The 12,877-nt window shown below is 43.1% G+C and overlaps 1 protein-coding gene across 1 annotated transcript in view; it reads left to right on the top strand.

The window, feature by feature from the left end:
- The first annotated feature begins 1,569 nt into the window (after positions 1 to 1,569).
- pgrmc1 (progesterone receptor membrane component 1) overlaps positions 1,570 to 12,877 on the top strand; it is a 13,307-nt gene continuing 1,999 nt past the window's right edge. The window contains exons 1-2 of the mRNA XM_067997265.1: positions 1,570 to 1,933; positions 11,056 to 11,211. Of these exons, the coding sequence (XP_067853366.1) occupies positions 1,636 to 1,933; positions 11,056 to 11,211 (454 nt within the window). The 5' untranslated portion in view covers positions 1,570 to 1,635. The remainder of the gene's footprint in view (positions 1,934 to 11,055; positions 11,212 to 12,877) is intronic.

Here is a 12,877-nt window from a genome sequence, read left to right as displayed (position 1 = left end):
ATTTTCCTGAACTCCCTCTGCTCGGATGCTAAACAGAGTAGCACATCCGAAATGCCCTGCACTTGTCCAGCCCTGGGATTGCCCCTACCTGATTCGTAGTTTCTGAAATTGTTGATTATATTTTTTTCTTTCACATGTGAATTGCTCGTTGCCAGATTCTGTAACGGTTCACTTGTGATTTTTGGCTATTTTATGGGTAGGCAGTTTTAGTTAATCTCCCATTGTGTTGCTCACAGTTAGAGAAAATAATATGTTAGCTGTGTTTGTATTGTTGTTTTTACCAGTGTGTCTTTGTCCCTGCAATATTATTTTTTAGAGGTTACATCGCCACCGCTGAAGCAAGTAAGAACAGGCATTACCGTTATCTTTACAGTTTCACTGTTGATTTCAATGTCCTGAGGGCATTACAATGCGAGGATTTTAATGTATTAGCTAAATAGGTTTGTTGCAGATGGCACGGTATAAGGATTGGCTGAGGATGGTGTGATATGAGTTTATAACAGCTGGTGCATTGTAGCAACTTGTTTTGGATTGGTGTTTGGGTTTGCTGTGAATGGTGAGATTGTTGCAGATCGTAAAGTGTGCCAGTTTAGTGTGGATGGTGTGGTGCATGCAGATGGTTGCTGTTCTGTATGGGAGTGGTGCAGAATAAAAGATTGCTGGGGATGCTGCGGTGGGTGCAGGCGTCTTGGTGCATATGATTACTGTGCTGCATGGGAGCAATGCAGAGTAACAGAATATTGAGGATGACGGTGGGTGCAGGTCTCCTGGTGAATTTTAATTCTCTGTCCCACTCCCACTCTGAGCTCTCTGTCCTCGTCCTCCTACACTGTTCCAATGAAGCTGAACGGAAGCTTGAGGAACATCACCTCATCTTTCCATTAGGCACTTTACAACCTTCCGGACTCAATCTTGATTTCAATAACTTCAGATCACAACCACTGCTCCCATTTTCTCCGACAGTAGGTGCTGGTAATGGTTCTGCAGCTGCCGTTTACAGCTCCTGTGGACCCATCTTTTGTTACTTGTCCCACTACCACCCTCCTTTCCTTGCATCATCATTCCTTTGGACACTTAATCATTCCTGCCCCCCCCCATCACAGACTTTCCATTTTGTTCTCCCCACCACCCACCTCCCTCTGTACTTCCTTAAAAACTGTTAAATTTTTGACTTCTTCCAGTTCTGATGAAAGGTCATCGACATTAACTCTTTCTTGCCCCACAAGTGCTGCCTGACTTGCTGAGTATTTCTAGCATTTTCTGTTGTTTCAGATTTCCAACATGGGCGGTATTTTATTTGTGGAAAAGATTGCTCGGGATGGCGCAGTTGCTGGTCCTCCTGGGTAGGGGGCGCTGCGGCGGGTTGCTGCTCCTCCTGGGTAGGGGGCGCTGTGGCGGGCGCGGTTGCTGGTCCTCCTGGGTAGGGGGCGCTGTGGCGGGCGCGGTTGCTGGTCCTCCTGGGTAGGGGGCGCTGTGGCGGGCGCGGTTGTTGGTCCTCCTGGGTAGGGGGCGCTGTGGCGGGCGCGGTTGTTGGTCCTCCTGGGTAGGGGGCGCTGTTGCTGCGGCTGCGCCTGCGCCTGTGTCAGGCGGGGGTGCGCGGTTACTGTCCATTGCCCGGTGCGCTGTGTTTGTAAGATGGCGGAGGAAGCGGTGCAGAGCTCGGTTGGGACTGGCGTGCTGCAGGAGATCTTCACCAGCCCCCTCAACGTTAGCCTGCTCTTCCTCTGCCTCTTCCTCCTCTACAAAATCGTGCGGGGGGACCGGCCGCCCGAGAGCGACCCGGCGGATCGCGAGGAGGAGCTGCCCCGCCTCAGGAGAGACTTCACCCCGGCCGAGATGCTTGAGTACGACGGCGAGCAGAACCCGCGCATCCTCATCGCCGTCAACAGCAAAGTCTTCGATGTCACCAAAGGAAAGAAATTCTACGGACACGGTACGGACACACAGGGCCCCAAGTGACCGGGAGCAGCTGCACTGTTGCGGGCGGCTTTGTGAAGACTCCCCCTTCCCCCATTATCCACCTCTTCCCCCATTATCCACCTCTTTCCTCATTATCCACCTCTTTCCCCCCCCATCCCCCTCATTATCCACCTCTTTCCCCCCCATCCCCCTCATTATCCACCTCTTTCCCCCTCATTATCCACCTCTTTCCCCCTCATTATCCACCTCTTTCCCCCCCATCCCCCTCATTATCCACCTCTTTCCCCCTCATTATCCACCTCTTTCCCCCTCATTATCCACCTCTTTCCCCCCCCCCTCTTTTCCTCCTCCTTCCCCTTTGGAGGGCATTACCGTCCATGTTTCTGATGCAAATCTAAAACCTGAAATTTGCATTGATTTAATTATATATTTGAAATTGGTTTTAGTAATTTTGGGGAGCAAGAGGCAGGTTACAGTCTTTCTAGGTGTAGGTGGGCAAAGAACTTTCTTGGCACCTCCTGGCGTTCCTTATTATTGCCCACCCAGGTCTTTAAGAAGCACCTTTTCAGATATGATTGCCCTGTGGCTGGTCATGTTTTGCATTTTCAAACCAAAGCTTTATTTTGTCTTGTCAGGGTTTAATTACAACTTAAAAGAAATAGAATTGTATACATTTTTGAAAGGTGTTTATATCTTTGCGAGACATTTTCCGGGTTTGCCAACAGCGCACACGTGATACTATCTTGTGGACATATGTAAACTTAAGAAATATTGCACAGATCTGGGAAACCTTTGCAACTCTTACCAGCAGTCTTCCTCCTATTTTCCCAGCTCCCCTTCAAAGGCACCTGCTAGAACAGATTCTTTGGATCTACACTGTTTCAAAAATTCTTGTTCATATTAAGTTTTAAAGTGCATTATTGCGAGAAAAAAAATTGGCAAACTCTCCGCCTCTTTCCCAAGCATTGACGTGATGGCAGAAGGGTTGTGTTACAAAAATGTTACCAGGGCTTGCACACCACATCTTCATGTTTGCATGTGGCGTCATTGACAAACAAACGTCAGTTCTGGCTGATGTCCACCAAGCAGTCTAGCCAGTTCTTCTTTGCTTGGCCTCATAAATTTGAATTATTCTTCTGTGGCCACCCCCCACAAAAAAAACCCTATAGCCCTGTGTTTTTAATATTTCTTCTCTCTTGCCCCATGTACCACCCTTGAGTTAGCTACTTCCTCGTAGGCCTCTAGGCTTGGGCTGTGTCGTAACCAACTGATGACTGATTACAACGCAGCACTGCCAGAGGCCTGGGAGTATAGGATTGCAGTTTGACTCGGCATCTTATCAGATATTACTCGCTGTGAAGAATTGTTGTATGAAGTGGGATTGGCAAAGTTGATTACGGCAAATAAGAGGTGGGACAAGTTGAAATTTAGGAAAGGATAAGAAAGTTATGGACTGACTTGTAGAATAAATTACTAAGCGGCCCCTCGTCTTGGATGGCACAAGTGGGTTTAAAAGTAATTGGATGGGTTTCTGGGGGGAGAAATGATTGAGGAATAAGGTGAAGAGGGTTGGTGGGGTTGAACTGGGGGGGGGGAAAAAAAGAAGCTTTTTGGGCCTCATGACGTTTTCCTAAAAGTTCTTACAAAATCACTTTTACTCAGCAAGGATTAGAATTTATCGTATGGAGAGTAGTGGGTGTGAATCTTAATTTTCCCAATTTGTGTTCAGGGTGTTGGGCCACTGTTCTTCCTGTTCACAATTTCTTTTTGTTAAAACTAGAACGCCCTCCATTCAGTGGATCCCTGGTGGCAGGCTGCAATGTTCCTGTTGGTGGTGTTCCTGTTCTTTTTTTTAAAAAAAGTGAGCTTAGTTAAACATTGGAGCCCCCCCCCCCCCCCCCCCCCCAGTCAGTCTTTGCTGCTGGTAGACCTAAATTTAGGAGGAGTCATTTTTTTAAAATGTCTAGTATCAGTCATGTACAGCTAATAAAATACTGTGCTGTACTCGTGACTACCTATTGCACAGTCTTGGCAATAATCACAACAAATCTGTATAATAGTTGACGTGATGTACACTGCGGCTTAAATTGTAATTTGGTTTCCCCCCCCCCCCCCAGTAATTTGTACCTGTTTGATGTTAGGACCTTAGCTTTATTCCAAAGGAGAGCCTGCTGATTATAATTCTATTTGACCTTTTAAGTGCAGACATTGGTTATTCGAGAGTTCACGTAAACTTGGTGGAAAGTACGAGGAGATGAGGATTATAAGGACAGTTGCTACATTTTTATCAGGGTGCTGAGAATTCCTTTGATGGGTAATCACATTACGAATGGACAACTTGGACTCTGTGGTAAATTAGTGATGTATATCAGAGGTGGTGACTGGTAGGTGACCCTACTACATCCTTTCTAATGAGACTCCGACCGTATTTGAATTTGATTTTCATCTAAATCAGTAAGCTTTGGAATTGTTACGTGTTGCGAAATTTCAGGTGGAGCTAGCTACGTTATCTTTTATCCTCAGCTGTTGTTTGTGTACAGGAATGACTGGCTGAGCTGTCAGGCTTGCAATTCCTGATAAGCGTTCACCTATGAATGCGCCGAGTCCCCTTCGCTTAACACACAAATGGCAGAGCTCCAAAGTAATTTTGGTGTAGCTCTGTCGGTTTTCTCCTGTAACTCTCTGGCCTTACTCTTTGAGGAACATTTCCCTGTGGCCAGGAGGTGCAGTTAGTTTTGAAAATGTTCCTCTTGTCTGACTGTTTTACTCCATCTAGTTCTGGGTGCTAGTCACAGGATCTGTTCTGATGGTTTAAGGACTCTGCAGGCAATGGATAAAAATGGGTTCTGTCTTGTGTATTGCACAATACTCTAACAAAAAATTCAGTTTGTTGCAGTATGGAGTCTGACAGCATGATTCCATTCCACTTAATTTTAAGGTGCTTCAAAGAAAATCTACAATGAAATGTCTTTTCTCTAACATTCAATTTTATGGTACTGAAGTATTTTGATCCACTTGTGACTGAAATAACTCAAACAAACTGGAACTTTTCTCCACTAAATCTGGTATGTTGATTCGTCTAAACTTGTTTCGGTACAACTTCATATGTTAAGGTGTAACAAACGTTTTCACAGTTGCGCTTGTAAAATCTACTGTGACATCAGCTAGAGCACTCAATAGGTTTTAAACTGAGAGATCTGCTGTCAAACAACTTAGCAAACAGAACAACTAATATATTTGCATCTAAGCTGATATGATCTAGATTTCATAATTACTATAGCTTCTCTTTACAATTTATAAAGCACACCTTTAAAGGGTGTTATTATCAGATCCAGGAATTCCACAATACATTCAGTTTGGGGTGAATTGTGTCGCTGTCTTCAGCTGAAAAGTAAGTAACTGGACATCTTGTAAGAAACAGCTGTTTTATCTCCCCATCTCATCCCGATCGACTTCCTTGTCATGTTTCAGTTTTTGAGCTGGCTGCAGCCCCATTTACCTCACTGATTAACACTCTGCCAGAATTCAAGGGCAGTTATGTTCCTTTCGGGAAAAAAAAATCCCAATGGTTAAAAAGCCTGTTAGGAGTTTCTTTAAATTCTATTTCTCCCTCCGCCCCTCGATCCACTTGGAAGGGTGCATGTGATCTGTTCCCTGCCTCGGCCGATGCGGCTTTAGTACTGGCTATTGGAAAATGCGCAAGAGTAAGCAGGGTAAACACATCAAGGTGATGGAGGAGGTAACCATTTAAAGATAAAACTCCTCTTAGATTTCCTTTTTCTGTGAATTTGCCCAGTCAATCCCTTCTGTTTCTTCCTGTATCAGCAGCAGGTAGGATAATGCAGTCAGTGGATGAACCCGTGTTGTACCTGAAATCAAAAATATTTTTGGCAAACAAGTATTACTGGTGAAAAAGCATGACTTTTAGGAACTTCAGGTATTTTGCTACATATTCGCTTGAGCTGTTTGATCATTGATTTATACGGCTAAATCTAGAAGATTATCAAATGTACATTCTTGGCATGGAGCAGCTCTCAATGTTTCCGAACTGGTACTTATATTGATTGTAATTTGTCCATGCTGTGAAAACATCTAGATACAGCAGAAGCACTAAAGCAAATTGGTTACTACAGGTATTGTAATTAAAATAGCTGTATGTCTGCTTTAGGTTTTGCCCAGTAGCCCTTGGTGCCTTACAATTCAAATATCCTTGCGTACTAACATGCCACTGAGTTAGTAAATGGGACAAACACCACTTCAGTGCTAATGCAATTCAGTTCTCAAAAGCACTTAGCTGGTGGTTTGTCTTTGTTGCAGTCTTTGAGTATAATATTTTTACGAGAAACGTAAGAACAAGAGTAGGCCATTTAGCTCCTCAAGCCTGTTCCACCATTCCAATAGATTATGGCTGAGCTGTACCTCAACTCCACTTATGTGCTTTTGCAACAAAGGTTCATTAAATCGATTCCTGGGACGAAGGTTGTCCTATGAGGAGAGTTTGAGTAGAATGGGCCTATATTCACGAGTTTAGAAGAATGAGAGATGATCTTATTGAAACGTATAAAATTCTTAGAGGGCTTGACGGGGTAGATGCTGAGAGGCTGTTTCCCCTGGCTGGAGAGCGTAGAACTAGTCATAGTCTCAAGATAAGGGGTCGGCCATTTGGAACCGAGATGAGGAAAAATCTCTTCAGTCAGCGGGTAGTGAATCTTTGGAATTCTCCACCCCAGAGGGCTGTGGATGCTCAGTCGTTGAGTATATTCAAGACTGAAATCGATAGATTTTTGGACACGAAGGGAATCAAGGGATATGGGGATAGGGTGGGAAAGTGGAGTTGAGGTAGAAGATCAGCCATTATCTTGTTGAATGGTGGAGCAGGCTCAAGGGGCCATATGGCCTACTTCTGCTCCTATTTATAGAATCATAGAAGTTTACAACATGGAAACAGGCCCTTCGGCCCAACATGTCCATGTCGCCCAGTTTATACCACTAAGCTAGTCCCAATTGCCTGCACTTGGCCCATATCCCTCTATACCCATCTTACCCATGTAACTGTCCAAATGCTTTTTAAAAGACAAAATTGTACCTGCCTCTACTACTGCCTCTGGCAGCTCGTTCCAGACACTCACCACCCTTTGAGTGAAAAAATTGCCCCTCTGGACCCTTTTGTATCTCTCCCCTCTCGCCTTAAATCTATGCCCCCTCGTTATAGACTCCCCTACCTTTGGGAAAAGATTTTGACTATCGACCTTATCTATGCCCCTCATTATTTTATAGACTTCTATAAGATAACCCCGAAACCTCCTACTCTCCAGGGAAAAAAGTCTCAGCCTATCCAACCTCTCCCTATAAGTCAAACCATCAAGTCCCGGTAGCATCCTAGTAAATCTTTTCTGCACTCTTTCTAGTTTAATAATATCCTTTCCATAATAGGGTGACCAGAACTGTACACAGTATTCCAAGTGTGGCCTAACTAATGTCTTGTACAACTTCAACAAGACATCCCAACTCCTGCATTCAGTGTTCTGACCAATGAAACCAAGCATGCTGAATGCCTTCTTCACCACCCTATCCACCTGTGACTCCACTTTCAAGGAGCTATGAACCTGTACTCCTAGATCTCTTTGTTCTATAACTCTCCCCAACGCCCTACCATTAACGGAGTAGGTCCTGGCCCGATTCGATCTCCCAAAATGCATCACCTCACATTTATCTAAATTAAACTCCATCTGCCATTCATCGGCCCACTGGCCCAATTTATCAAGATCCCGTTGCAATCCCAGATAACCTTCTTCACTGTCCACAATGCCACCAATCTTGGTGTCATCTGCAAACTTACTAACCATGCCTCCTAAATTCTCATCCAAATCATTAATATAAATAACAAATAACAGCGGACCCAGCACCGATCCCTGAGGCACACCGCTGGTCACAGGCCTCCAGTTTGAAAAACAACCCTCTACAACCACCCTCTGTCTTCTGCCGTCAATCCAATTTTGTATCCAATTGGCTACCTCACCTTGGATCCCGTGAGATCTAATCTTATGTAACAACCTACCATGCGGTACCTTGTCAAAGGCTTTGCTAAAGTTATGTTGTTATCCCTGATACTCTTACCTAATTAAAAAAAAACTGTCGATCTCAGTCTTGAAAATTTCAATTAGCCCAGCATCCACAGCCTTTTGGGAAGAGGGTTCCAAATTTCCACTATGTGAAAAGTGCTTCCTGATTGCACTCCTAAATGGCCTAGCTCTAATTTTAAGATTATGCCCTCTTGTTCCAGATTCCCCCACCACAGGAAATTGTATCTACCCTATCGAATCCATTTATCATGTTATGGAGACCTCAATTAGACCATCTAAATTCAATTTTCTTCTCTTGAACCAGGATATGGTTCTGTGGGTACCCTTCAATACCTTGTCAATGGCAGTTCATATGACACATTGCAATTTAGCATAATCTTCTGGATTTAGCTTTTCCAGAAAATTACACTAAATTGCAAGAGTAGAACAGGTTCAAACTAGTAAAAGGCAAATTTAGGATTGATATCAGGAACTACTTCTTCACACAGTAATCAAAACGTGGGATGGACCCTGGATAGAGTAGTGGAGGTGAAAACCCTGGAATCATTTAAGAACCAATTGGATACTGCAATGAAAGGAACTTTAGGGGCATTCTGGATCGATGGACTAAAATGGGCCAATGGTAAATCCAGAAAATTACGCTAAATTGCAAGAGGAAAACAAGGGGGCACAGGTTCACTGTCTTTTGTACCTCTAAATGATCACCCCTCAGACTCCTACTTTAAAAGTTTTTAAAAGCCCAGGTTTCTCCATTCTATCCGCACAAACCAGTGCTCTAACACCAGCCATCAATCAGCCTTGTGGATCTTTTCTGTGCTGCCTCCAATGTGTGATTGTCAATTTTATGTCTTGGTGAGCAGAACTAGATGCAGGACTCAAGGTGTGGCCAGACAAGAGGACCATAGTTTGATCAGGGCTTCTTCTGGCTCGTATTTCACTGTTTTTGGCTATATAAGTTAACATTTCATTGAGTTTGTTCTTCTCCCCCTCTCACTTCCTCACCCAAGCCTGGGGACGTGAAAACTAATTGTACCCTCAACACTGAACTAGCTGAGATGCAGCAGAGACCGAGGGTTGAACTTTGGGTTGTTCTGGCCATGTGCTTCAGTACTATACTATGCAGAATCCACCCACTGATGAACATTTAGCGAGAAAAGCCACTGGAAAGTGGCTGACAAAACCTTTTGGTAGAGGGAGGGAGGGAGGAGTGGGTGGGATTGGGACTGCCTGGCTCAAAGCAGGCATGTTTGCTGGCTGCTGCTTTCTTCCAGCTGCTGCTTGCTTCCATTTTTGCTTGAAAATTATATGCAGAAGCCTTATTAGCAGGAGATCCAAATCATAAACGCACACATCTATTTCAAAAATGACTGCATATTGTAAGTAATGTTGGACTATCTGTTACAGTTCAATGCCTTAAACTGTGTGAAGCAGTATTGGTTATATGGTTCCTCGGGAGAGAACATTTTCCAAATGAAAAACTGAGTGAAGATGTATCTACCATAGGGTGTCTATGTAAATATTGTACAGTTCCTAAAGTGTTGCTCATTGGTCCATGCTAAGCACATGATATCATGGGCCAATTAGACTCCACAATCATTTTATGTCTGTACACTCCAACCATTCTTTCCATTTTTAAAAATTGTTCAGTTTTATTTTAACATTTCTATTTCTTAAGTTACGTTTAGTGCTCTTCACTCTCCCTCCCAGTGGATCAGCCTCTCTGTTGTGTCCACTTGAAATCTTGCCTCTCCTCCAAGTATGGGTGCATGTTGAGGTCTGGCTTGCTCAGGTCTTCTGTGTAACTTGATACTGACCCAACCTGGTGTCTTCCTCGCCACTTGATCACTGGTTGGCATGCACTGGCATTGACTACTTTCACCGCTATTATTCCCTGGAAGACCACCTCCAGCCTAGCTTTTTTTTCCTGTTTCTCACTGCCTGTTCTTCTTGTTCCACTTCCCTTCCTCTCCCTTCACCCAACTCATTCGCCCAACAAGTGACAAGAAATAAACATAGTCGGGCTGGGGGTTGGGTGGTAATAGCAGGTAGGCTGGCCTCTATAGTACCCACTGTTGGATGGCTGGAAGTAGTAACAGGGATGGTAGGTGCCAGGTCACGTCCCATTTGGAGTCTGATGGGTAAACTGAAAAATCTCAAAATATTTTTTAAACAATAAGACTAATATTAACTGAGAATTATTCAGATGGTATAATAGTCTTCCAAAGAACAAAGGATGGCGGATGAATTCCGATCTAACAGACCAAAGTGTGTGAAAGGTACATCACAGAGCTCGATGAAGACAAAGAATTAGAGTACCAGATAAGCAGAGGCACAGTTTCACAACCACTCTTTTCTGCCATATGCAACACCACACATCACCTAATTTATAATGCAGCAAAACTGACCACCTACTGTATCAAAGTGGATACATCACTACAATTAGCATCTTTGATGTACTTACTTTTAACAATTGAAAGTAAAAATACAGTCCTTAAAATTATGCAGTGAGATATTAGCATAGGACTAGTTAATGGGATTGGCTTAATGTCTCTGTTAATATAGTGGATTGGAATTTCAGGTGACTTATTAACCATTCCCACATTAATATCTCAGTATAATTTCAAGGCCAATGCCCTTGTTAAAAAGCTAGAAATGAGAATGTTTGATTTTCAGAAGGAAATCTCTTACCCTGCTGACTCAAAACTAACTTGTCCATGAACATGTGCTGCTTTGCTTCCTGTTCTGGAAGAGGAGCATGTTTTCCATTTTAGGAAGTTTGCTTTACTTTGTTTTCACTTAATTATGATTCTCAATTTCATATCTTTTAGTTGATACCCCTTTTTTAAAAAAAACCTCTAAACTTGGAAGAGGACTCCTACAGCTTCTAATTAGTGCAATTATACTCAAATTCATTGCCATAGTGTTGTGTCTTTGTTCTCTGAGGCCATTTCACCATGCCTCAGTACCTTTTTATAAAGAGAGAATTGTTAGAGAGGGGAAACATCACTTGAAGGAAAAGATTGCACTGTAATAAATTAATTTTTTTGACTAGAGGGCCCATACGGCGTGTTTGCTGGAAGAGATGCTTCAAGGGGCCTTGCTACATTCTGCCTGGATAAGGAGGCACTGAAGGACGAATACGATGACTTGTCTGATCTCAATGCCATGCAGCTGGAAAGTCTTCAGGAGTGGGAGATGCAGTTCAATCGTGAGTGTTCTCATTATTTGATGATGGGAGTGTGAAGCTCCAGTTGTGTTGTCTGACAGAACTAATCTTTTTTTCAAATCCAGGACTTTGCAGTACAAATACATTAGGAAGGAGGGAACCCACAGAATTAAGCTCTTTTCCTTTGAAAGGCCATGCAGATTGTAGGACTGTTTAAAACCTCTGCATAATGTTTTCTGTCTCTGCAGTGTATTAAAAGGTTAATTTGTTTACAAATACATTCATATAGAATCTAATGAGAAATGCTGGGTTCCAATTGCAAATCCTTATTGATCTGAAATCCTTAAAAGTTTTGACACTTCAACTGTAAATTCTGTGCTCCAGAATCTTACTAGTAGAGGTTTACTAATAGTTGGTAGTTGGCATAGATAGTCCTGTTCTGTTTATTGAGGATGACATGGATGTCATGGGTTAACATTGTGGAGGAGACAAATACACAAAAGATTTAATTTATATGCAGCACAATTATGTATTCAGTTTGGCTAAGGCCTAACCCTGTGCTGCAAGTGATGAAATAGCTCCATTCATAGACCAGTCTGAATTTTAATTTGTGCTTGGGTTCCTTATACTTCCAATAAAAACTCTAAAGTGCAGATTCCAATTAGAGGATGGACGTCTCTGTATGGAAGAGATAAAGAAACTTGTACCAGATTTGAGACTCAGGAGATTATGAGCCGATGACAGCGTTCATCTTTAACAGCTAATGCTTTTTCTGCAATCCTCAGAAAAGTGGACTGGAAATGTTTTCAGCTTCTAATCCTACTAATCTAGATAATGTGTATTTTTTTAATGTAGCTGTGTAGTTCTCAATACTTTTGGCTGTTGAATCTTTTTGAGCTTGCATGTTGTAAATTAAAGAAAACTAATTATTTGCAGCTTAACCTGCACACTTAATGCATATAACTTTTTGATATCAACAAATGTTTACTAACACTGATTCATTTTTGGAAATGAATGTGGCCTATCAAGTTTGCTGATCTGGGACTGCAAGAATGTTGTGCTGGCACTGTGCATGTTTGGATTCTCACTGTCTTCCAAAGTCCTGCCAAGAATTACATAGAAATTACAACACAACCAGCCGTTCAGTCCAATCAGTCTGTGTGTTTTATCCTCCACAGCCGTAGTCCTAACCCTGTGTGCCTGCCCTATTCCCATATTCTTTTATACCCCTTTTCTTCAACCACCTATCTTAACATATTCTTAAATGTTGACATAGTTTCAGCTCCAATCACTAACTCTGGTAGAGCGAGCCTTTGGCCGAGTGGTAGCGTTCCCGCCTCTGGGTCAGACTGTGCAGGTTTCAAACCCTGCTCCAGACAGTCCCAGCTAATGGAGACCAGAGCTCCAGCTCTGACATCCAGCAGAATGTCATCTGGGTGGTCGCCCCTCGTAATATGGGTTGTGGGAGCCCATAAACTCTCCCGCCAATTAGAACCCTATCGGCTGGCATAAACATGGATACGGCTACAGAGGACTGCTCACACTGTGGCCTGTCAGACTGTTAATCCGCCTGTGAATCCTTCCACTGCTTCACACTATTCTCTGAGAAGAGCATGAAGATACGAAAAACAAAAGAACTAACTCTGGTAGTGCATCTCACAGCCTCACAACCCTGTGTAAAAAATGTTTCTTCTATCTCTTATATTTA

The sequence above is a fragment of the Heptranchias perlo genome, chromosome 15, assembly GCF_035084215.1.
Source record: "Heptranchias perlo isolate sHepPer1 chromosome 15, sHepPer1.hap1, whole genome shotgun sequence".
In the NCBI taxonomy this organism is placed as follows: Eukaryota; Metazoa; Chordata; class Chondrichthyes; order Hexanchiformes; family Hexanchidae; genus Heptranchias; species Heptranchias perlo.
Note: the sequence above shows the minus strand (reverse complement) of the source record. Positions and strands in the feature narration are given on the sequence as shown.